This window comes from Manis javanica, chromosome 10 (genome assembly GCF_040802235.1).
Source record: "Manis javanica isolate MJ-LG chromosome 10, MJ_LKY, whole genome shotgun sequence".
In the NCBI taxonomy this organism is placed as follows: domain Eukaryota; kingdom Metazoa; phylum Chordata; class Mammalia; order Pholidota; family Manidae; genus Manis; species Manis javanica.
This window is the reverse complement of record NC_133165.1, coordinates 108,468,298-108,492,878: the sequence shown is the minus strand read 5'-3', so window position 1 is coordinate 108,492,878 and position 24,581 is coordinate 108,468,298. Positions and strand designations below refer to the sequence as shown.

General features: G+C 52.9%; 1 protein-coding gene across 2 annotated transcripts in view; it reads left to right on the top strand.

Moving 5' to 3' along the window:
- The window catches only part of MYH9 (myosin heavy chain 9), an 87,403-nt gene that overhangs the window by 49,683 nt on the left and 13,139 nt on the right, over positions 1 to 24,581 (top strand). For both annotated transcript variants that reach the window (XM_037007043.2, XM_017661313.3), the window contains 20 exons: positions 2,361 to 2,453; positions 2,951 to 3,014; positions 3,513 to 3,611; positions 4,007 to 4,150; positions 5,035 to 5,130; positions 6,006 to 6,124; positions 7,485 to 7,637; positions 8,547 to 8,720; positions 10,018 to 10,191; positions 12,208 to 12,322; positions 14,430 to 14,623; positions 14,925 to 15,046; positions 15,824 to 15,893; positions 17,647 to 17,807; positions 18,689 to 18,797; positions 19,759 to 19,890; positions 20,336 to 20,542; positions 20,996 to 21,133; positions 22,223 to 22,346; positions 24,194 to 24,365. In XM_037007043.2, the coding sequence (XP_036862938.2) occupies positions 2,361 to 2,453; positions 2,951 to 3,014; positions 3,513 to 3,611; positions 4,007 to 4,150; positions 5,035 to 5,130; positions 6,006 to 6,124; positions 7,485 to 7,637; positions 8,547 to 8,720; positions 10,018 to 10,191; positions 12,208 to 12,322; positions 14,430 to 14,623; positions 14,925 to 15,046; positions 15,824 to 15,893; positions 17,647 to 17,807; positions 18,689 to 18,797; positions 19,759 to 19,890; positions 20,336 to 20,542; positions 20,996 to 21,133; positions 22,223 to 22,346; positions 24,194 to 24,365 (2,660 nt within the window). The remainder of the gene's footprint in view (positions 1 to 2,360; positions 2,454 to 2,950; positions 3,015 to 3,512; positions 3,612 to 4,006; positions 4,151 to 5,034; positions 5,131 to 6,005; positions 6,125 to 7,484; positions 7,638 to 8,546; positions 8,721 to 10,017; positions 10,192 to 12,207; positions 12,323 to 14,429; positions 14,624 to 14,924; positions 15,047 to 15,823; positions 15,894 to 17,646; positions 17,808 to 18,688; positions 18,798 to 19,758; positions 19,891 to 20,335; positions 20,543 to 20,995; positions 21,134 to 22,222; positions 22,347 to 24,193; positions 24,366 to 24,581) is intronic.

The window sequence follows — 24,581 nt, the reverse complement described above, 5'->3', positions numbered from 1 at the left end:
TCAGGCCATGGTATATGATGGGCACCCTGTCCCGGACTTCAGGTCCAGTGAGAGTGATTGAATAGATTGCTTCTGGCTTCTGGTTACTGCTTAGGTCCTCAGTTGTAAAGCCATTTACCAGTTTGGTTGATTTCCTTGCCTAAGGCTGTATAGTGATTTTCTACTCATTGCTAGGGCACGAGACCCTCTTGAACTTGGTTTACCACTCTATTCTGAGGCCCATCATGGCATACTCTGGGAGAGAGCCCTCTCTCCCTTGCAGGGACACAGTGTTTCATCCCAGGACCACCTGCTGTGTCATCGCAAACCTCACCTTGCTGTGGGCTCTGGGCAGGGCTGCAGGTTGGCAAGCAGAGCTTGGGGGAGGGACTTCCCAGGTAGACCTCCATCGTCCTGTGACTCCTCCTCCTCTTTCTCCCTCTGTTTTTAATGCACTGGTGGAGCCCACCACAGAAACGTCACTCAGTGAAGCCCTGGAGAAACCAATGGGAATTCCAAACCTTACAAGCATACACTGCTCATGGATCCTCATAATTTCATAGGATGCAAAGTTTTACTCAAAAATAACGGTCTCTTCTGTGCCCAGTTAGGCATCAATAAAGAAAACCCATAGGGTAACTGTCACTGTTGGCAGCAGGGAGCTTGGCTCGGAATCTGAAGTGCCTGCTCCCGGGTTGGCCCAGGGGTCCTGTGTTCTATGGCAACAGCATGTGGTCCCAAATCAGAGGTCGCAGCTTTCCGTCAAGCCGGGGCAGGTGGCAGGCTCTGGTAAGGGCCATGCTCCCGTCTGCCTGCGGGAACGGGAGTGGCTCGGTCAGCCTGGCAGCTGGGCCTTGCTTTGAGAGGAACATTTTAGTGGGTGGGGAAGCAGCACTTGTCCAAATGTGGCTCTCTGAGCTGCCTTGGCTGACTTCTCAGGCCCACCTAAGTCTCATGGGTGGGGACCCAGTGTTCTGTGGCCACTGGTGCCAAGCACAGATGGAGATCCTGATGTGTGGGTTTGACCCCTACCTCCTGACCTGGTTCCGCTGACCCTCGGCCCTGGCCGAGGATGGCTGTTGGGAGACGAGGGTCTGTGCACGCCCCTTCTGGTCTCTGGTGCTCAGCGAGGCCCTAGAGCATGTTGGTGCCCTGCAGACAAGTTCTCATAGTTGTAAGGCTGTAGTTCCTGACTCTCCTGGGAGCTCCTGCTATTACCAGTTTTCCTTTCCATCACTCACAGGCCACCTCTATTCCCGTAAAATCCTGGCTTGACTCCAGCCTTGCTAATACATACAAAACCTCGCCTGGCCCTTGTATGATGTTCTTTCCCCATAGAACGTACCCAGGTGTCAAAGTGAATGGGAGCCGTATTTTCCTCAGCCAGTGTCATCACTGCCTGGCCTGCTGGGCAGGTGATGGCTGCAGATCTAACCTGACAGGGCAGAGCCCCCATGTGGGGCTGGGCTGTGGGTGTTGCTAGGTAGCCGACTTGGCCCTGACTGACAGGTGTTAGGTGAAAGACTTGGCTGCTCATACCTGCTTTGCTGGTTGATAGGTGTATGAACTCAGGCCAGCCATTCCCCTTCCCTTAGCCTCAGTCTTCTCTTCTGTGAAATGGGGCTACTGTGTTTTGCCGACCCTGATAGTCATGAGGGTCCAGGGATAAGAAGGTGTAAGGTGCATTTTATCAACTACACAGTGTCATGGGGCCACAAGTGGTGTTTTTTGGTGTCATCATTAAACAGTTCAGAACCCATAGTGGGCCTTGTTGATGCCATGCTCAGAACCTGACCTGCTAGGAGCAGGTTTTGGGGGGCAGCAGGACAGGACCAGCAAGGGAAATGCAACATTTCTAGGTCTTGGATGAGATGGGCTGGTGTCCTTTGTGATCTGTTCCCTCTGTCCTTGTTCTGTGTAAAGGGAAAAAAATGTGGGGTGTTGGGTGGAGATCAGAGGCAAGGAGGCAGAGGGAGACTCGTGTACCCAGGATAGAGACTCCAGGGGAAGGAATGGTGCCCCCGTGTCCCTTGGGCCGTGTGCTGCTTCCCAGTGCACCCGCCAGAGTTGATCTGGGCCTCGTACTGGGTCCCAAGAGCTGGGTGAGCCCCCGCTTTCCCTTTCTAGAGCCTCTGGTTTGTCAGTCCAGGAAAGGAAGTTCAGACCAGTCAAGGTGGTCCAAAGGCTTGGTGGGAAGTTTGCTCTTGAGTAACACAGGGACCAGGCTGAGGCTGGCATAGCGGGAGCCCATCCGAAGCCTCTGTTCCTTTTGTGTTGGCCACGTGGACACAGCTCCGCCACCGTCGCCTCCGCCTGGTGGAGCCGGTTGAGCCGCCCACGCCACTGCCTGGCTTTCACTGCACCTCTGGGTTCCTTTCCAGGGTGAGCTGGAACGGCAACTGCTGCAGGCCAACCCCATCCTGGAGGCCTTCGGGAATGCCAAGACTGTGAAGAACGACAACTCCTCGCGATTTGTGAGTAGTGGCCGTAGTGGCCGCAGCTTTGGCGCACGTCGTCATCTTCTGTCTGGGTGTTTTCACCTGGAAAGTGAGGCAGGTTCAGATGTAGCTTCTGGGTTCCCTGGCCTGTTGCGTGGAGTGGGCTGGGGAGCACCCTGGTCGGTGTGGCCCTGCAGAAGTAGTGCCTTCAGCCTGGGTGCTAAGGAGCCAGCAAGGGAATGGGGAGTGGCCTGCCGGCCTCCCTGATTGTCCTGTTACACCCTGTAGCCTGGTGGAACCCAGGTCAAGACATGGGGCACACTTCTTCCCCTCTGCAGTGGAACTTGGCCACCCCGGACCTTGTCCTGGCCCAGGCTTTAAGCGGTGTGGCTCTTCTGGGTCTGGAGCACCCATTCAGTGTGGGGCCCCTGCCCCCGACCTGGCACAGTCTCTCGGTTTTCTCCCTCCGGGCTGTACCAGCTGGAGGCAGGGCCTGGAGAACGGGGCCTCTGAACTCGTCTTTCTTTCCTTAGGGCAAATTCATTCGCATCAACTTTGATGTCAATGGCTACATCGTGGGTGCCAATATCGAGACTTGTATCTTTGTGGTTAATTGTAATGAGTCCTGGGTCTGGAGGGGAGGAAAGTGACCTTGATGGGAAAGAAACTGCTTCCTGATTCCAACATTTTCCCCTTTATGGGCCTGTGTTGACACCTAATCTGTGGAATTGGGGAGAGTACCAGGATAAGGTCATTGAAAATCCAGCACTCAGGATAAAGTGCAGCTTAGGATGAGATCAGCCACTGTGGTTCCCAGAGGACTGGAGTTTGGGTGGGGGGTACTTTATTTCTATTCTACACAGGCATTACAGGCTTTGCCAGTAACAATATCCTGACCTCCGTTCTCTCGTGAGGAGGGGGCTTTTTAAATAGACAGGCTCCCATGTATAAGATCTGCTGCTTGAGGATAAAGCAAGATAGTTTGCTTTTGTTTTGTCATTTTCTGCCTGAAGTTCAGGGGCTTTTGACAGGGGTAGGGGAAGGGGTGGGAGTTGCCATCCCTCCAGTTTGTATAATTCCTTAACCTTTGCAAAGATCTTTTGGAGAAATCTCGTGCTATCCGCCAAGCCAAAGAAGAGCGGACCTTCCACATCTTCTACTATCTCCTGTCTGGGGCTGGAGAACACCTGAAGAGTGAGTAGCGGGTCCCCAGCCATGGGGCTCCCACCGCAGTCAGGCCATACACGTCAGTGGAAAATAAGAACTCCAGCCCTGGGTTGGGGAGAAGCCAGCACAGCTTCTGTTATCTGGCCATCCTGAGGACTTGGCCTTCTGTTTCCGGCCATGCTAGAGAAAAGCCAGGGCAGGTTGTGTGTGCAACTGCAGCACATGGGGCCCTGATGCTCTTGTGGGCCATTTGTGTGTCAGTGTCACACGCTGAGGAAAGGCAGCCTTCTGATTACTCCACAGTTTCTCGGGTATCACAGAACCTAGGGGTACCTCCCAGTCTCCCAAACCTTTGAGGTCACGGTGTTGACCAGAGTCTCTCATTTCCACACCCCGTCCACCCTTGCCCTCCACGCTTACAGCTGATCTCCTGTTGGAGCCATACAACAAATACCGCTTCCTGTCCAATGGCCACGTCACCATCCCCGGGCAGCAGGATAAGGACATGTTCCAGGAGACCATGGAGGCCATGAGGATTATGGGCATCCCAGACGAGGAACAGATGGGTATGGGGCCAGCCCTCCTGTGGGGGAGGTGGGGGCTAGTCCACGTGCCTTGAGGGCATTGGGGCAGCTGCTAGGCCTAGGGACAGCTTCCTGTTGGCTCTGACTCTTAGGGAGTCCTGTGGAAGCCAGAGGAAGGCCTTGAGTATGTTGGAAATGGTACCTCAGATTTGAATTTCAGGGTTATTTGTTCCTAGTGGTACCATGGGCCGGGCCTTTACACAGAGGGAAACGAACTGCCCAGGGTCAGGGCCACCACTACAGTCCTTGCCATTTGCTGAAAGTGGAATGTTCCTGACTTTTCTTGGAGTGTGGAAAGCGCTGGGGCTCGGATCTTCACGTTGGTGAAGCCCAGAGTCAATCGCAGTGTGGAAGTTACCTGTGTCTCCTCATTTCGCTAGAGGGAGGGTGGAGGGAGCCATGAGACTTTATTTTAGAAAGACTGCAGGATGGGTGTTCTCAAGCATTAGAGTTGGAGTCACCTTTGCTCAGCCGCAGACTCTATGTAAATGGAAGGGCATGCCTGAGTCCAATAAATTTCTACTTGGGAAAATAGGCAGTGGGCCCCCGGGCCAGTGGTGCAGCCTTCATCTGAGTCTGGAAGTGTTGGGAGTGTTGATAGAGCTCATACCTAAGGATGGCTCCCTTAGGAGCAGAGGGCTGCCCTGCTGAGGTCTGCCAGAGGCCTGGAGACAGGGACTCACTGGCAGGAAGGTGGTGAGCCCTCTAGGCGGCTGGGCCCGCTACATGGTGTAGGCCAAGGCCTGGTGCCCCAGTGTAGCTGTGTGGCTTGTCCTGCCTAAGGGTTGCTGGGGGAGAGATTGCCCCCACCCAGGGGCTTATCCAACCCTGCCTTGTTCTGAGTTGCCTTTGATTGCATCCCAAAGGCTTGCTGCGGGTCATCTCGGGGGTTCTTCAGCTTGGCAACATTGTCTTCAAGAAGGAGCGTAACACTGACCAGGCGTCCATGCCTGACAACACAGGTAATGCTCATGGCCCTCTCAACCTGAAATATGGAGCAGGTGCCTCTTCTTGGATTGGCTAAGGAGAAAGTCTTACAGAAATAGCAGACACTCCTCTCTTTCTCATTTTAAGTGTGTTTATGGCTGGCTGCTGCGTTAATTTTTTTGTAAAATACACCTGAATATGACCCTCCTGTCAGCAACAGAATGAGTTAGAAAAATCCAGGATCAGATGGACCAGGATTTCCCTCCTTGGGTTCGATACCCAAGTTGTCTTGGTTGCTTCTATGCTTTCTGTTGTTGCCCTGGCTCAGTGCCCGCCTTGCCTGGGAACACATTACGACTGTGAAGCATTGTTGACACATCTGTCTCGACCACTGTTATTCCCTTGGTCTCTGCAAATGACCCCATTTAAGTTATTGGCCTTAACATACTCTTCTCAGGGGCTTTTGAAAATATCTTATACACGTGTGTTTTACTATACAAGGTATTCCTGTGGAATGTGCCCTGCTCTGCCCCTGCACTGGGCAGGGCTGCCTCCTCTTAGTCCTGCTTGTGAGTAGGGCCCACTTGTGTACTTGGAGGATGTGGCCAAGGGTATGCAGAGGAACCGGCGCCAGGCCCCCATTAGGACATGTGCCTCCCAGCCACTCGTGCGTAGTATAGTAGTGCATAGTGAAGGTGAAGGCTGCCACGCCCCCCGCCTGTACTTGCCACCAGGTCTAGGGGGAGAGCTGGGTTCCTGTGCCTGCGGAAGGAGGGCCTGGAGTCAGTCGCCCGGGTAATGATTGCTCAGCTACCATAACTTTTCCTCTGCTCCCAGAGAGCGGACTCATTCTCTTGGGTTTAATTAAAATTTTTTACCCCTCCTCTCCTTACTCTTTGAAAAATACTAGCTGCCCAGAAAGTGTCCCACCTCTTGGGTATCAATGTGACCGACTTCACTAGAGGAATCCTCACCCCGCGCATCAAGGTGGGACGGGATTACGTCCAGAAGGCGCAGACTAAGGAACAGGTATGTGCTCTGGCCCGGTGGGGTTGGGGGGCTGCTTCCTCAGTGAGGGTCCCTGCAGGGGCCAGTTGGAGGCCTGCTCTGGGCCATGCACTGTGGTAGGCACTGTCACCAGGGTTCCCTCATTCAGTCCTCACAACAACTTGGAGAGAGCCATCCTTAGGGAAGGCCTCTGTGAGCCGCATTGTGCCTTTTTGCATTGAGGTGATATTTAGATTGATGCTGGGCAAGGCTGTAGGCATGTCCTGTTCTGGTTAAAGTGAAGTGAGAACTTGATGCTTCTATAGCAAGATTCATTCTGGTGCCAGGGTGGCTGCGGCACCGCATCCTTGACACTATGCCAAGCGGCTGTCTCAGCACCACCTGCTGTCTTGCCGCGTGTGGTCAGAGACAGCAGGACTCGTCCTCAGCTGAGCTGCACGGGTGTGCCTGGGAGCTGAGGGCCCTCCCAGCCAGGATCCTCTGTGGGTGGTTTCTTGTTTCTTTCATGGCACTGGGGATAGACGTTTTTAAGGTGCTGCTCCTGTCTCTCAAAAATACTGTTAAAGTTGGCGTTGGCCGGTGTTTTGTCCAGCGGGGCTTGCTGTCTGCTCTACTCCACGCTGGTAGCTGACAGCCTGAGGGTGATTCTGTGCAGAGCCCTCCCGCCAAAGCCCAAGAACATTGTTTTCAGAAGACAGTGTACGTAATTATTACCAACTGTTCATGTCCCTAGTGATTAAAGAACCTTTATTTATTTTTTTCACTATGAAAATACTACATGAACACTTAGCATTCAGAAAATATAGAGAAGGAAATAAATTAGCACAGTCCTACCCAGTGACAACTTTTGGGCCCTTTATACCCTGCGAGGCTTTTCCTTTTTCTCCTCTTCTCTTCTCTTCTTTAAATTTAGTTGTCATTCTGGCTTTTAAATTATGGAACTTTTTGAACATTTGCAAAATAAAGCAGAGAGAATCCTGCAATGAGCCCCATATGCCCATCACACAGGCAGCTTCAAGAGTTACCAACTCATGGCCAGTGTTGGCTCATCATTAATCCTGTCTATCCGCCCCTAACTGCATTATTTGATGCAAATCTCAGACGTCTTAACATTTCTTCTGTAGGTATTTCAGTATGTCCCCACTTGTTTTAAAAGGTCTTTATAAATGTCTTTCTAAGTTTCTGTGGATGTTTACATGGTTTCAAGTTTTCATCATTGTAAACAACATTGCAGTGAACACATGGGTGCAAAGCTCTTTTTCTGTCTTAGGGCTTGTTTCTCCAGGGGACGTCCCCCCAGGAGAAATTTTTGGAGCAAAGGGTACAAGGTTGAAAGGCTTCTCATATCTGACACTCCGTCCCCCTGGGTGTCCTCCCGCAGGCTGACTTTGCCATTGAGGCCTTGGCCAAGGCCACCTACGAGCGAATGTTCCGCTGGCTCGTGCTGCGCATCAACAAGGCTCTGGACAAGACCAAGAGGCAGGGTGCCTCATTCATCGGGATCCTGGACATCGCTGGCTTCGAGATCTTTGATGTGAGCTTCTCTCTACGTGCTCTTGGCCTCATCCTCCTTGGGCTAGGACTCCTTTTCCCCGTGGTCCCGCAGCAATATGAGCTGGCCATCTCCTTCCTTATGTGGAGACAGGAGATACCGATTGCATGTATTAATTTAAGCTTGAGTAAACTTGCTCATTCCCAACTAGAAGTGCCAGAGAGAAAGGGCCCTTTTAAATGGTGTTCAGGAGAGGTTTCCTGAGCAGATGGTTTCTGTTGATTTATTCTTCCAGCAAATATTTATTGAGTGTTGGGACAAGACATTGTCCTGCCCACAAAGACTTGGAGGTCTGATAGGAAAAACCGATAGTTACAGTAGATCAGGGGTTCTTAACCTGGGTTCATGGCAGATTTCAGAGGAACCATGAACGTGGGTGGGAGGGCAATGACCTCTTTATTTTTCATTGAAATGATGCAGTTTTTTTCAATTGTGAGTTGAGCAAAGCACACAAAGCACTGTTGCATTTGCAGTGCTTATGGTCTGGCACCAGGAGAAATAAGATGTTTTCATGCTGTGGCAGTTCCTGCAGAGATGCTGTAGTATCCTTTACTTGGGGAAGTCTTTAAGCCCACACAGCTTGTGCTTGTCAATCAAGAAGCACACTGTATCATGCTCTCGAAACCTTTTGGTAATTATATTTCAATGTAACTTCTTTCTTTTGAATGTATTTTCTGCATTTAAAACATTCTGAGAGGGACTTTCTCCAGCTGCTAGAGGTGCACGGGCCCCAAAAAGTGAGGCGCCCCTGCTGCTGGCGTGGTGAAGGAAGGCCCTCGCCATCCAGGGGGAGGCACTGCCCAGCCTAGGGAGCCCCTTCCGAATACCTGTGCTCGCCTTCCAGGGCTCGTGGGCCTCATCTCTGACGCCTCTGATTCTCCTTCCACGCAGCTGAACTCCTTCGAGCAGCTCTGCATCAACTACACCAATGAGAAGCTGCAGCAGCTCTTCAACCACACCATGTTCATCCTGGAGCAGGAGGAGTATCAGCGCGAGGGCATCGAGTGGAACTTCATTGACTTCGGCCTCGACCTGCAGCCTTGCATTGACCTCATCGAGAAGCCAGTAAGAGCCGGACCTGCTGGGCCCTCAGACCTGGCCCTCCCCTTGTGCTCCAGGGACCCACTCTTCACCTCCCACTTCATGTTGGTTGTGGGGCTGTCTGTTTCATCCCCCTGTTGGTGTCACCTGGGGAGATAAGCCCGGGGCTTAGATATGGTGCCTGGGAGCCTCACCCAGCTGCCGACCTGGTGGGGATGTGGCTGGTGCCCAAGTATCCTGTCTTCAGTCCTAGAAGATCACCCAGCCTCTATCTGGATGGTAGGCTCAACAAGCCTTTCTTTGTCTTAACCAGGTGTGCCTTTATGTGGCCCACAATCGTGCAGACCCTGGGGGTTGAATGTGGTTCTGGTGCGTGTACTGAAGCGTGCCCGCCTTCCTCAGGACTAATGGGGCACCACAGCTCTTGTCCCACAGCACTGGCTGTGGCCTGGGTGTGGTAGCTAGAAAACCCTTCTTCCCCTGTCCCAGCAGGTTCTGTTGAAAGCTCTTGCCATTGCATTTGGGGTCACCTATTGGTGGAAGGGTGCTCTTTGGCAGAACCTGAGTCATTTTTATTTCCCCATTATCTCCTGGATTTAAATGCAGAGAACTCACATCATCGTGGAATCCTGAGCTGCTGAAGCATATGTACACCAGAGTTACACTGAAATGTCAATTAGTCAGGAAGCCTAGGAGGAAGTTTGCACATTTTGAAAGTATTACGCAAGCATGGGAGCATTGAAACCACCCGTAGTTCTACCATGAAACAATTGACTTTTGTGATGAGTTTTTTTTTTAATCAGTTGAGTTTTCCAATGAACAAGAACCTGTCTGGCTTTGAGTCTTGTCAGCTAGTCTCCGTAATGCTTTCTTGTCGTACAGCCTGCATATACAAAGGCTCTTGGGGCTCTAGTGTACTTTCTGTCCCTCAGGGAGCTTGTCCTAAGTGTCACGTCTTACCACTTAGTTGTGCAGCACAGAGCGTGTGGGGCAGGGTCTCCTGGACTCCAGGGGCAGCTGTTGAGGGCAGCCTCTGAGCATATGGGTTGGGGATCCGCTCTGTCCATCAGCCTGCCAGGTCGTTTCCAGTGCACTGACCCGGGAGAGCCCCCCGAGGGATCATCCGGTTAAAGGGTCAACCATGGCCTAGACCCCAGAAGTTTCTTTTTAAACCAAACTCTTGAGTTGGGTGCTCATGGTGCCACTCCTTTTCTCCTTAGTCGGGGGAGAGCACTGCCCCCTCCTGGTGAGACTCTGGGGATTCTGACCACAGGCAGGCAGGGTGGAGCCGGGCTTCTGAGCAGTGCTGGGCTTCCTCCAGGCGGGCCCCCCTGGCATCCTGGCCCTGCTGGACGAGGAGTGCTGGTTCCCCAAAGCCACCGACAAGAGCTTCGTGGAGAAGGTGATGCAGGAGCAGGGCACCCACCCCAAGTTCCAGAAGCCCAAGCAGCTGAAGGACAAAGCTGATTTCTGCATCATTCACTACGCTGGCAAGGTGAGAGCACACACACTGGGCCCTCTCGGGAGAGGTGGAAGTGATTCTCTCTAGGGCCGGGAACCTGGGTAGCCCTGGGATGGGGGTGGAAGATACAGTTCTTGTTCAGTGACATCTGATGACGTGCCCAGTAGCAGTGACAAGCTTCCACACAGTCCTCCTAACCCGCAGAGCACTGTCACATGAGATTTTGTTCAAAGCTTGCAGCAGTCCTGTGAGGCACTCAGCCGGTGTAAGGTGTATCAGTACTGCGTGCCTTTTCCAGGTATGGAACTGATCTGTGCTAAAGGCACAGGCTCTGGAGTTGGAACTAGAGCTCTGCCACTTGTGAGCTGTTTGTCTTTGTTTGGGTAGTTAACTTCTCTGAGCCTTGATTGCCTCATCTGCAAAAGGGGGGTGACCAGCACCGTGCAGGGTGACGTGTACTAAGTGAGCTTGCAAAGCCCAGCACTCTAGGGCAGGGCCTGTCCCCCTCTGCATGGTACCATCATGGGCTGACCGTCCTCGTTGCCCGGGACTGTCATGTGCAAGAACAATGTTTAGCAGCTTTCCCGGCTTCTACCCACCAGATTTTAGTAGCCCCTTTCCTGGTTGTGACAACCAAACATATCTCCGCGCATTGCCAAACAGGTATGGCCAGGGCCTGGCAGAGGGGAGCAGTCGTCCTGGTTGAGAGCCACCACCAGAGGTGATAGCTTTATTACTGCCCGGCCAGAAAATGGCAAAATTGCTCTCACCTCCAACTGGTTAGCCTGCATCCAGCTGAACCAGGGCTGTCCTGGGTCCGTAGAGGTCTGTGCTTAGACTAAACCTGTTTTTTTGTAGCGAGTTCTCTTCCTTGCATGAAGTTCTTAACAGTTCATTGTAGCTTAAACATTTGATGGGCTGGGCTGGGCTGGGCCCAGTCTTCAGTCAGGGGCGATGGGTGAGGAGAGCCACGAGCTTTCCCATGTCCTTGCCTGCGGCTCCTGCTGCCCAGCCTCTCCCGCTTAGCTTGTGTGGGTCCTAAGGCTGCAGAAGCAACTCTTGACTTTTAAAGTATCCATTTAAAAAATCCCCCAAAACTGTTTCCATAGTTACCTAAGGTAATGCTGCCTGAGCCTGCACGTGCACATCCACCTTTGTAGAGTTGTACATTCATAGACACTCGCAGGAAGGATTTCATTCCAGTATTGTTGATAATGCGAAAACTGGGCACATGAGAAAGCCCATCAGGGGCCTGCATGATGAGGCTGGCTGTGTGCATCCGTGCCTGGGCTGCACACTGCCATTAAAAGGACAGCACGGTGGCTGCACCCAGGCGGACAGATGGCCGAGACAGCTGTCTCTGGGGCTTTGCTATCTCCCAGGAGGTAACTGGGCTCCTAGGGAAAAAGAAGCCACAACACACACCTCATTATCGACAACAGGGGACACATGGGCAACTGCAGAAACTGGGGACTGTGGCCTGGGGACAGTGGTTGCCTCTGCACCATGGTGTGGCTGGGAAAAGCGAGGCCAGTGTGGTCTGTTACTCTGTTTGGGTTGTTCTGGGATCTCTGCAGTGAAAATACAGTATTACATGTGTTATTAAGAACATATTTCAAAAAAGGTGGGAATAATAATGCTCAGAGAAAACCTGGATGTCCTGAGAAGATAAAAAGCAGAAATTACTTGTTCTGTTACTAAAAAGAAGTAAAACATATTGGTGTTTATCTTCTGGTATTTTTTTCTTTATGTTCATGTTATCTTTTAAAAATTAAAAGTAGAATATTCTATTATGTAGCTGCCACATAATTTTCTTAGTGAGTCCCCTGTTGCTGGGTATTTGTGTTTTTTAATATTTTTGCCCTCTGCGTAGCCCCACAGAGAACTGTGTCGGCCCCTCATTGCCCTTACCACTCATCAAGTCCTTCTTAGGGATGGAAGCATTGTGTCAAGGGGTGTTCATGACTTTTAACTTTTCCACACATGGGGCCAGCTTGTTCTGGGAGAGACATAAGCTTGTGTGTGATCGGCAGTCTCTGGCTCTTACAGGTGGATTACAAAGCTGACGAGTGGCTGATGAAGAACATGGACCCGCTGAATGACAACATTGCCACACTGCTGCACCAGTCCTCTGACAAGTTCGTCTCAGAGCTGTGGAAGGATGGTACGCCCTTTGCCCTCTGCTCCCTCCCTCCCCCTGCCCATGACTGTGGCTGGGCCTCTTCCCATTTTTGTAGTGGGCCCAGCCACAGAACCAGGTGTGTCTCTACCTGACACAGGCTGGGAGGTTTCTGCCCCCTGTAGCCCCCAGGAAAGTGGTTTCCTCAACCCAGAAGGATGAGATTGCCCTTGAGCATGCTGCATAGCAGCTTCCTCTGGGGGCAGATGCTACTCCAGCTTATGCCGGCTTCTGGCCGTCGCACTCCCCACCTGTAGGAAGTACAAGGCAGCCCAAAGCAGTTGTGCACACATTCCTGTTCCCACGCCTTACGTTTCTGCCTCTCCTCGGTAGGCTGGTGGCTTCGGGTTGTTCTTATTCATTGTTTCTGCCAGTTTCTCCTTTCCTTCTGCCTGGGTTTTGCTTTAACCTCTCTGTTGCAGAGCTGCAGAGCACTCAGAGAGCCTATTTCTATCAGCGCTTTCCCATTCTCCACCTAGAACCAGGTGACTGGCCCCCCAGCACGGGGTCTTTGTGTGTGGTGCATCCAGGGCTGTGTGAGAAACGCTTCTGCTGAGTTGTTCTTCCATGTTGTTTCTCCCTGCCTGACTGCGCCCTCCCTGGTCTGCCCCTGGCCTTGTCGATCTTGATATAGAAAGATCTTGGGGGGAAAAGTTCAAGATTTCATGTCCTCTTCAGAGCTCCACCCTGCAAAGGCGTCTTACTGCTTGGATGGCTGTGGGTGCCCAGCATGAGGTATGGGGTCATGCACGCTGCCGTGAGTGTGCCTAGAAGCTCGATGGCATTTGTGCATTTATTCAGCACTCACTCAACAAGGGCCTGCTCCTTCTGGGCCAGGCCTCCAGGAGGCAGGACACACTCCCGTGAAAAGATCACTTGTTTTGGGACATATTCGACCTTCCTCTGGGCAACCTGAGTGGCCTTCACAAGCCACCCACTCCCAGGAAAACTTTGGTAGCCGGGAAATGCACCCTGCATGTGGTCAAAAATGCCTCCCATTTTACTCAACTGCTTCACGGGTCCATCCTTACTCCTGGCTTCTGTCTTAAGCACCTGTCCTTTTTGTTGTCTTCAGGTAAATAGAGATCTGATCTCAAAGGAATAGGAAACAGATTTTGTCACAGAATTCTTAACTTTTACATCCAGCAGTGGAAGGCTTCATATGTAATATTGACTCTTGCCTAAAACCGATTTCAAGTCACTGGCCACTTTGGATGGATTTGTGTGTAATTTGTCTTTGCCTTGGAGGGAGCAGTTCATTCATTGCTCTGGGCATGAGTTGTGATGACGAGGGCTGTTTCCGGGGAGGGTTGTTTTAGATGATGAAGACCCAGGAGCTAGGAGACAGAGCGTGAAGGGATCCTCTCTGGGCATGAGTTGTGATGACGAGGGCTGTTTCCGGGGAGGGTTGTTTTAGATGATGAAGACCCAGGAGCTAGGAGACAGAGCGTGAAGGGATCCTCAGACTTTGGGATATTCATGTCAGTAGGACTTTGGAGCTCTGCTTCTTACACCACCACGAGATGCTCTAGGTCCCTGATGGAGAGAGCTCTGCATGGGGCCGATTCCAGAGAGAGGGGACCAGTCAGAGTCCTGCAGACAAGGGCAGAGTCGTTTTAGAACTCCTAGCCCTGTGCCCTGTGCCCTGTGAATTCAGGAAACTGATTTTTTTTTTCAACTGGGATGCTAGGACTACAGGGTTTTTGTCAATCAAGTTTTAAGACCTCATCAGAGCCAGGCTTGGTGGAAGAGCCAGCCATTGGAATAACAGTGTATTCCAAAATATATGGTTAGCTTTATTGTGTCTCTTGGGGAATAGGAGCCTCCAAAGTGGGCTGAAGGTAGGCAATGTGAAGGTGGACTGCTTCCCTTAATGGTTTTGCTGTCTTCCAAACCCTTTCCTGCCTGCTGCTTATAAGCTCAAGTTTGCTTAACATTTGGAGATAATCTTAGCCCTCTGTGTAGTGTCCAAGTAGAAACAGTTCCACAGTCTCTCCTCTTTTTTTGTGGATGTCTGTCTGTCTCTTTCCTGAGCCCCTACCCGCCCACTGGGACCACCGGGTGTTCATGTGCTTTTCCATGGGCTCTGCAGTGGACCGCATCATTGGCCTGGACCAGGTGGCTGGCATGTCAGAGACAGCGCTCCCCGGGGCCTTCAAGACTCGGAAGGGCATGTTCCGCACTGTGGGGCAGCTCTACAAGGAGCAGCTGGCCAAGCTGATGGCCACACTGAGGAACACCAACCCCAACTTTGTGCGCTGCATCATCCCCAACCACGAGAAGAAGGTGCGCTGCTCGGCCCTGTCTCCCTCCAGAGCAGAAATGGTCCCCCACAGTGCACAGTGCCAGGATTAAGTCCCTCTGCAGGCTGGCACAAAGCACTCTCAGGAGATAGGCAACATTTGTAGCCTGTGTTTCTGCTTGGTTACACTGTTCCATTATAGCTTCTCCCAGACCTGGCTCATGTAACTTAGCTGTCAAAACCGGGGAACTTTGCCCTGTTGAGTCTGGAGGGGACTACCACCTGACCTTTCTCCATCAATTCCCAGGCAGGGAAGCAAGACCACACGTGTATTTTCTTCCCTAGGCTGGCAAACTGGATCCCCATCTAGTGCTGGATCAGCTGCGCTGCAATGGGGTTCTCGAGGGTATCCGGATCTGTCGCCAGGGCTTCCCCAACCGGGTGGTCTTCCAGGAGTTCCGGCAGAGGTGAGCCAGGGCCAGGAGCCTGCCTCTCCTGGCACAGGCACAGGCTGCTCCCCCCTGGGGACCTTTGGCAGGGGAGCCATTTCCTCGTTCATGTAGAGCTGAGGTCTGGCCAGCTCCTCACATGTTCCTTCTTACATGAAAAGGGGTTCCCTGTTGTATTACTGAAAGGAAGGTTGGCTTTCACTCCTAGTGGCAGCAAACCTGGTGCTATTTGCTACAGTTAGAGGAGCTATGGAAAGAAATTACAAAGGGATCAGCCAGAGGCCTGCATGTTAAGGGAACTTTATGGGTTGTGGAACACTGCAGCTTCTTGCTGTGTATGCAGAGAGGGACACTAATGGCAATGTCCTGTTTGCCTGATGACAGTGCAGTGTTCAGTGCCAGTTGCTATTATGATGCAGCCCTATCTCTTGGGCCACTCTGCTTATTAACAGTTACCTGCAGCGTCTCGGGGACAAGATGAGCATGGCCTTCCAGGATCACAGACATGGATACAGGGCAGTTAACAGTCAGGAAGTCCAACCTAAGGCTTGCCTTTGAGTGATTAAAAAGACCCAGTGTGACTTTCTGCAAAACACGAAGTATTTCTGTGCCAGTCAGCCTAAGAAAAGAGTAGGATAGGATTTGCCAAATATTTCCTTTCTGTGGGAGACTTGTGAAAAGAATCGTTAATCTGCAGCACTGCTGGAGGGATGACCTCCAGTCATCACATACATTCCAGGCCATGTGGAGTTGAAGCAAGGCATAGATAGACCAGGCTTCTCTTTTCTTCCTCAGATATGAGATCCTGACACCAAATTCCATTCCTAAGGGTTTCATGGACGGCAAGCAGGCGTGTGTGCTCATGGTGAGTTGAGCTGCCGTGTCCGCCTCCCTCTGATTGGGTGGACCTCTGGCCGGTGCATGTCCACGTGGCGAGAACCTGTGTGACTGGACAAGTGCCCTTTTGGTCAGTTGACACCTGTGCTCTGTTGTCCATGTGGCGCTCCAGTGCTCATTCTGCTGGGGGCCCTGAGCAGCAGCCCTCTTGGCCCCTGGATAGTCAGGGTGGTGCCTGGGACCAGGGTGGCCTGGAGGGGACTAGGGCTGCGCAATGGCAGGGCTCTGACATGAGATGGCCCTTTCCCTTGGGGTTATGTTCCTGTGCTTTCTTGCTCATGTGTCCTCCATCTTCATGCCCACTGCGGTTGGCAGGGCAGCTTGCCGCCAGGGCAGTAGGCCCGGAGGACTGTGACTGGCACAAAGCCATTGGAGGCCTGGACCTTTCTTCCTGGTCCTCCCAGCCCCTAGAGCAGAACTTGACATACAGTGTGTACTCTGACCTCTTCTGGAATGAAGGGATGCCCTGTGGTGGTTGACTCCCAGGCCACCCTGGGGCTAAGGAGTCATTTTTTTCTACTCTACAACAGGCACCCTGTTCCTGGTGGGTCCAGGGTTAGCAGCTGCTGCCTTTGGTTTTCTTTACTTTGCATTCCTTCCAGGGAGAAGAGAGGATGGGCTGCTGGGAAGGGGTCTGAGGGAAAGAAGGAAAAAAGGGGAAAAGAGTTTCAATACCTACTATGTGCAAAGCACTGCATTAAGTGATGGGTAGATTGAGGATATACAAGGGAAGGAGAAGACAGCTCCTTTCTCTCTGATGCTTTTCAGAGGCACAGAGGGAGGTGGGCCACCTTTTCCCAGGAGACTCAGTTGCTATCCAGTTTGAGGGGTGAGGGGTCTTCCTTCAGGCCAAGGCAGGAGGGGGTGGAGAGGAGCCCACGTTGGCTCCACCTCCCCTGGTCTTCTCTGCTCCTCCAGGGACCTCTTCCAGGACCACCAGGGCCATGGGTCACTTGTGGGCACAGAAGGTGCCCAGATCCCAATATCCTGTTCAAGGCTCTGCCTTTTCAGAACTTGTTCTAAGTCCCTTCTCTCCCAGGTAGGCAGGCAGGCGGACAGACAGACACACCCTTGGCAGTGGGCTTATCAGGAGAACCTTGTTACTGTACTGAAACTGCTTAATAATAGTAACAGCTAAGATTTATTCAGCCCTCATCACGTGCCTGACCCTGTGCTGAGCACCGTCTGTGCAATCTCTTGTTTCATGACAGCTCTACTCTGAAGGAGGCACTTTTACTTGCTTTGTTTGTTAACTTTGTTTTTTAAACTAAAGAAAGCTTTATTCCCATTTTACAGCTGAGGAAATGTAGGCTTATGGAGGTTCTGGCCGAGGTCACCTAATTGATATTTGATCCTGGGCCTGGCCTTAACTGGAGCTTGTTGTGCTAGTCTTAATGATGATGACGCTCAGCTGTCTCTCTGCCTGGAGAGTGGCCCAACCGGGCATTTGTAGAATGTGCAGAGACGGGAGATTGAAGGAAGAGAAGACCTTAAGTTCCCATTGTTCCGCCACAAGTCTGACTTGTCACCCTGCTTTGTTGGAACCGAGCGGCTCCTCCTGGCATCCTCTTGAGGCCCACTGTCCCTGGCGCTGGGGGAAGGGCTGCCCAGCAGAGAGGCCTCAGTTGGCTGACAGCGTCTCTGGAACTGACCTCTGGCTCTTGGCGCTGCTCTGAGGGCTCTGTGGTGGCACGTAGTAAATGGCCTGCCCTCCCGTCTAGATCAAAGCCTTGGAGCTCGATAGCAATCTGTACCGCATCGGCCAGAGCAAGGTCTTCTTCCGCGCCGGCGTCCTGGCGCACCTGGAGGAAGAGCGGGACCTGAAGATCACAGACGTCATCATCGGGTTCCAGGCCTGCTGCAGGGGCTACCTGGCCAGAAAGTGAGTTCTTGGAGATACTGCCTCTGCCTAGCCTGCCCCACACCCAGCTCTCCTGTTGCAGAGGGTCCTTCGCAAGCTCTGACCTGGGGTGCCCTCATGCCAGTTGGGTGTCTGCCCACGTGGCCCTCCTTGTCCCCTGCTTCCTGGATTTATGCCTGAGACTTAAAGTGAATGGATGCTTAGATTTGCCTGCCCCCAAATCTCCTGCTTACAGTGTTCCTCATGTGTCCCTTGTGTCGGGGGGACACCCAGAGCCCCCTGTGTTCTCAGGGAAGCGGGCTGTGCCTGAGTCAAGAGAAGCCCCTTGGAGTCAGGGGCTCACCTGCTGCAGGGCAGTGGGTGTGGTGGCTGCTGCATCAGTCCCGTGAGTCTGTGTGTCTGTGCTCAGGGCTGTGAGTCCCAGCCTGGGCGCTGAGCACTGGGACACAAGTGCGAGTTCCTGGTATTTGGACAAACGGAGCCTTCATTTGTCCAGAAGCTGTCCAGCTGACCCCCTGCAGCCCACCTTCGCAAGGCCTCAGCTGCTGGTGGATTCCCTCCTCCCAGCAGTGAGTGGCACGAGGGTTGCAGGTGAAATCAGTAGATTGGCTTAATGCCCAGGTTCACGCTGGACCCAGATCTGTAAAGTTCACGAGGGGCTTTCTTCCCATGAATTCTCTTGCCTTTTAGTGAAGGAGGTAGTCTCGTGACCTAGGCTGTTGTCACCTTCTGCGAGATCACCCCCAGGACTCAACCCCAGGGCCAGGCTCCTTCCCTATACTCCTGTCTTGAGGTGTCCCAGGCAGGAGAGACAGGCTGCCCCAGAGCAGGGTCAGAACTGTCGGGTTAGAGGTCTGCTGTTCTCCCGCCCTGAGGAACTGGTTGTGTCCCTTGCCCCACAGGGCCTTCGCCAAGAGGCAGCAGCAGTTGACGGCCATGAAGGTCCTGCAGAGGAACTGCGCCGCCTACCTCAAGCTGCGAAACTGGCAGTGGTGGAGGCTCTTCACCAAGGTGGGTTCTGGAAGCTCTTGCCCAGCAGGGGGGCCCGACGCTGCCCACTGTGCCTGACAGCCTGAGCCTGGGATGGTCCTGCCCTGTGGGGTTTAGAGGTGTGTGAGCTGTGGCATGTGTCCAGTGTGGATGACCATGGCCTGCTGTTGGGCTGGGTTAGAGTGTCTCAAAGAGCAACTCCCCAGATGCCCAGGCTCTGCCCACTGTGGCCCCATGTGGCATGGGTTGCTGCCCTCCCGAGAAGCCACAGAACAGTCAGTCAGAATCTTTGCACACAGCTGGACAGGCCTTTCCTAGCCTTTTATAAAACCCACAATTATTAAAGTTCAGGCTGCTTTTGTTTGCAGGAAATTACGCAAATAATAAGATTAGCAAAAACTAAAGAAGAAGATAAAAATTCATCCATAATCCCTTCAACCCCTAGCCAACGTGAGTGTTGAGTAGATGTCTTAATATTTACTCCTGCTATCTTTTTTATTACTCCCTTTAAATCGCTACTATGTAAACCATATACATTCTTACATAGCTAAGCTCTGACTTGTATAAACAGTCTTGCGCTCTGTATTTTCCATTTAAAATTCCTTCATAAACATCATTTTTTAAAGGTCAGCATACTGTTCTGTGGCAATGTTCTATGACTTTTCTGGCTACTTTTCCAACAATGGATCTTTGTCTCATTCCTAATTTTTCACCAGTATAAACAATGCTGTCGTGAACATCTTCATGCATACATAGGGTTAGTTTCCCTGAAATATCACTAGCAGTCAGAAGCCTGTAGCACACAGCACCAAACTGATTTCCAGAAAGGTGGTGCCTGTCTGCACCTCCGCCCCACAACGTGCCTGGTTGCACCTCTTTCTCGTAAGCTTGCATTTCCACACGGGAGGGGAAAGCCTCATGGCTGTCGGCCAGGGCAGACGTCTTCAGCTGAGCATGTGTCTCCCTCCATCTCCCCTCCTAGGTCAAGCCACTGCTGCAGGTGAGCCGGCAGGAGGAGGAGATGATGGCCAAGGAAGAGGAGCTGGTGAAGGTCCGAGAGAAGCAGCTGGCTGCTGAGAACAGGCTCACGGAGATGGAGACGCTGCAGTCCCAGGTAGGTGTCTCTAGGGGCTCCGCCTGGTAGTCAGTGCAACTGCCCTCGGTGCTGCCACCTGCTGGCCATCGGTAGGTGAGACAGTTTAGACTTTAAGGAGCTGTTTTACTGTAGAAAGAAAAGGTGGTTAATCTCTCTGTAGACCCCATTGGGGTTATGTGATCCGGGAGTCCACCTGATGGGATGGAAAGCTCATGAGTGTTGGGTGCAAGGCCCAGCTCCAACACTGAACCTCTCTGAGCCTGTTTCCTAGGGATCTTGGTGTTCAGCTCATGGGGCAGTGGTGACAGATAAAGGGCATGCTGGTTACAAAGTGCCTGGGAGCCAGGGCTCTCGTGGTGGAGCTGCCCTTGTCAGCATGTCTTCTCCGTCCGGAAGCCTGAGCCAGGGGGCGCCTGTCTCGGATGGCTTGAGGTTGTAAGGAGCTTGCACGTGCCCTTTGCAGCTCATGGCGGAGAAGTTGCAGCTGCAGGAGCAGCTCCAGGCGGAAACAGAACTGTGTGCTGAGGCAGAGGAGCTCCGAGCCCGCCTGACGGCCAAGAAGCAGGAGCTGGAGGAGATCTGCCATGACCTGGAGGCTAGGGTGGAGGAGGAGGAGGAGCGCTGCCAACACCTGCAGGTGGAGAAGAAGAAAATGCAGCAAAACATCCAGGTAACCCACCTGGCTCCCTTTGTGGGGAAGGTCAGGGCTGGACACTGGAAGTGGCGGGGGGGCAGGATGCAGTGAGCAGCAGGGACGCCGGACTGGAGAGACCCAGGAATCAGCATGCACGCTACGCTGCCTCCACCCTGCTGTCCCCTGGGGCAGCCTTTGAGAGGGGCTCTCTTGGGCACCTACGTCTCTGTGAGCCACTGCCCCCTTGAGCATCTGAGCCAATTTACTTTCCCTCCTGAGTCCTCACTGCAGCCGGTTAGAGGATTGGAGGGCAGTTAGCTTTGCTGCCTGCCTGTGTTGCTGGCTGGAAGCTTGCTAAAGGAAGCACCTCAGAACAAGCCCTGTGCCCCAGTATTAAAAACGTGACCCCACAAGTGGGGGCTGGGCCTTGCTCAGCCCTGCCCTGGACTCGTGGGGCCTGCTGCTCCTCACTCTCCGGCTTCCTGGTAGGAGCTGGAGGAGCAGCTGGAGGAGGAGGAGAGTGCCCGCCAGAAGCTGCAGCTGGAGAAGGTGACCACCGAGGCCAAGCTGAAGAAGCTGGAGGAAGACCAGATCATCATGGAGGACCAGAACTGCAAGCTGGCCAAGGTGAGCCCCTCGGCGTGCTGACGGGGGGCCCGGAGAGCCAGCGGGCTGGCGTGGGGTGGGCTCCAGGCCCCCGGCCTCGCCTTACGCCTCCCCTGCCTGCAGCCCTGTGGCTCCTGCTGAGTTGCAGGTTCTTGCTGGGTGTCCCCTGGCCTCTGGTCTCCAGTCTCCAGTCACATCTGCAGGGAAGTTCTGGCAAACGAGTGGGGCCCAAGGGAAAGGTTTGCTATTTCTCCTTGGGAAAGTGCTCCACAGCCTTCTGAGATCCGAAACTTGGTAGAGCTGAACCATCTGTGGTTTTGCACTTCAGGCACCAGTGGGGTCTGGGTGCCCTGGTGGCTCAGTATTGAGGCACGGGTGCCATCTCCAAGGTGGGGGCTCTTTCCTCTGAGAGCCGAGTTGGGTCTCTATCAGTGTCTGCCAGTGAGCAGATAAAAGCTGGGAATCATGTTAGAGGAGAAGGAAGGACACAGTTGGAACACCAGCCTTGGTTCCCAGAGGGAGGGGTGGGGTGTTGAAGCCGCAGGACTCCTGCCTGAGGACTTTGTGGTGGGGGGAGAAGATGCTCGCACCGAATGACGGCGCCTGTGTGTTGCTGTGGCGGTGTGGTCTCTGCTGTGGGGGGTCCTTGCTGAGATTAGGATTTCAGTGGTGTGTGGGATTCTGACTGGGGATCAGGATTCCCCCAGAACACAAAGTGAGGACAGCAGGCAGCAGGGCTGTGGGGGAGGAGAGCACAGTCCGCCCAGGAGGAGGCCAGGGCCCAGAGAAGGGGGCAGCGGCGTGCCTGAACTTCCTCACCACCACTAGCTGCCACCTGGAAACATTTCTTACCCGAGCCCAAATGGGTATCACGCCTGGAAAGGGCTTGGGCGCCTCCACTTACAGATCCTCAGGAAGCCTGTACAGCTCCTCCTGGGGGTGTTAGCCACCTGTCAAAACTGCCCTGTGATCCAGGAGATCCTAAAGAATCAAGTATTTAAAGCCCTGCTTCTCCATTCAGTCCTAAATTTCAGGACGAGTCATGCTTTGAAGAGAGTGAAGTGTCCAGTGCTCAGCTAACCTTAGGCTCTGACCACCCTTGCTCCCCAGGAGAAGAAGCTGCTGGAAGACAGAGTAGCTGAGTTCACCACCAACCTCACGGAAGAGGAAGAGAAGTCAAAGAGCCTCGCCAAGCTCAAGAACAAACACGAGGCGATGATCTCTGACCTGGAGGGTAAGGGTGGTGGGCGGGGCTGTCTGGTGTGGCGACCCAGGGCGCCTAGCCCTTGGGGCTAGCCCGGGCCTCGTGGCCAGGGGCAGGAGCACTGGCTGGGCACAGGCAAGGCTCCCGGTTTTGTGGCACCCCGACACAGCTCTGCACCCAGGGAATAGCGTCTGGCCCCTGTGGGCATCTGGGCCTCCAGGCACTGGTACTGTATGACCGGGCAGGGATGTTTTGCAAGGGAAGAGTGTTGGGAAGAAAGCTCTGGCCTGGCTCTGTTGTTGTGCACCCTGTATTTCACAAGAGTGACTTCTTAAGAGGCTGTGGGCTTGGCCCCCAGCTCTCTGTGTCGTCTTGCACCTAGTACTTAATCTCCAGGAGCTTTAGTTTCTCTCCCCTCTGGTGAAAGGATGTTTGTAAGGACTGGACTAAGGAACACATGACTTGCCATGTGTGCTGAAAATGCTGCATGGGTTCTGTGAGCAATTGATGGGGGGCTTCTGTGACACTTGATGGGGGGCAGGGTGACATCATGCCTTTGCCCCCCATGCCCTGGGATCTGTGGAGATGAGGAGAACAGGGCAGAAACGCAGGTCTGTGGCTGTTGGAGGACCCTTTGCCCCTGCTCCTGCCCCTGGAGAGGAGTGGACGATGGGGAGAGGAGAGCCTGGACACTGTGCAGATTCTTGAGCTTATGCCAGAAACCACGGCTCCCTCTGCAGATGTGCAGGGGGAGCCACGTGTGCCCAGGGCAGTTGTTGATGCCCAGTGGACACAGGGCCTAAACCATCCAGGCTGACCACTGGGAGGGTTTTCCCTGCCAGATTTCACAGCTCGTCCTGGCCCCCTTACATTTGTATGTGGTGAGGAGAGGCCCAGACACTCGAGAGACCTTCCTGCAGACCGCCTCCCTCCCCTGAGAGCAGTCTGCAAGACTCGGCCACCCAGGAGGTCTAGGAGGGGCACACTTGCTGGACTGGCAAACATAGTCTTACTAGTTTCACACTAACAAGTGTTCACAAAGATGGAAAGCGGTCAGAGTACACACATGTGCTGGTGGGAGTATAAATTGGTAGATGGCTTTGGAGAACCATTTGGTGTTGCCTAGTGAGGCTGAAGCTTTAGTGAAGTTGAAGCTTTGTGTGCCTACCACCCAATGTTCTCTCTTGTCCTGTGCGCTTGGAGTGCCAGAACACTCACAGCAGCCTTATTTGTGATAGCACACAACAAACACGGCCCAAATGCCTATCAGTTGTAGAATGGATAGATAAGGGGTGGCATATTCACGTAATGAGTGCTGGACAGAGGTGCAAATGGATCAGTTGCAGTGACCCTTAATTTGCTCAATCTCAAGGTCATGATCCTGCGTGACAAAGGCAGGTCCAGGAATAGATGTTGCTGACCCTTGTTGAACACTCACTATGGGCCAGGCTCTGTTCTAAGTGCTTTCAGATACCAGCCCATGTGAGCCTCACAACAGCTAATGAACTCTGTTGTCCTATTATCCTTATTATTCAGGTGAGGTACAGAAAGGTCCAGGAGTTTACCTAAGTGATGCCATAGTGGAGATTGTAAAGCCAGACACTGGACCTGACCTTGGTATACAGACTCTAGAATTTATACAAGACATTTCCCTTATGTCAGTTCAGATTCACATGAAACTATACATAATGAGTTTTTTTTGGGAAACAGACATGGTACAGCCTTTATCAGGGTTTGGGCACAAGTGTCTGTGTATCATGACCACATATGTTTTGTAACAAGTCATTCAGCATTTTATGTAAGAATTAAAAACATAGAAAAGCTTGGCTTTTCTGACATAAAGGCTCTGTCGGCTTTTGCCCATCCTTCCTTCCCAGAGCGCCTCCGAAGAGAGGAAAAGCAGCGTCAGGAGCTGGAGAAGACCCGCCGGAAGCTGGAGGGAGACTCCACCGACCTCAACGACCAGATCGCCGAGCTCCAGGCCCAGATCGCCGAGCTCAAGATGCAGCTGGCCAAGAAAGAGGAGGAGCTTCAGGCTGCCCTGGCCAGGTGAGGGCCAGCGCGTCCTGCTGGCTTCCTGCCATGGTTCTCGGTGCATCGACGAGCTGCAAGAATTCTCTCTGCTGTGATTCTGGGAGTCATTTCATGGCAAAACATTTCCTGTTCTCTGAAAGCACAGTTTAAGGCTTCTTTGTCATTTCTTTGTGATCTCAAAAAGTCATCCACAACATTACCGCCCAACTACAACAATCCTTTCCTTTTTTA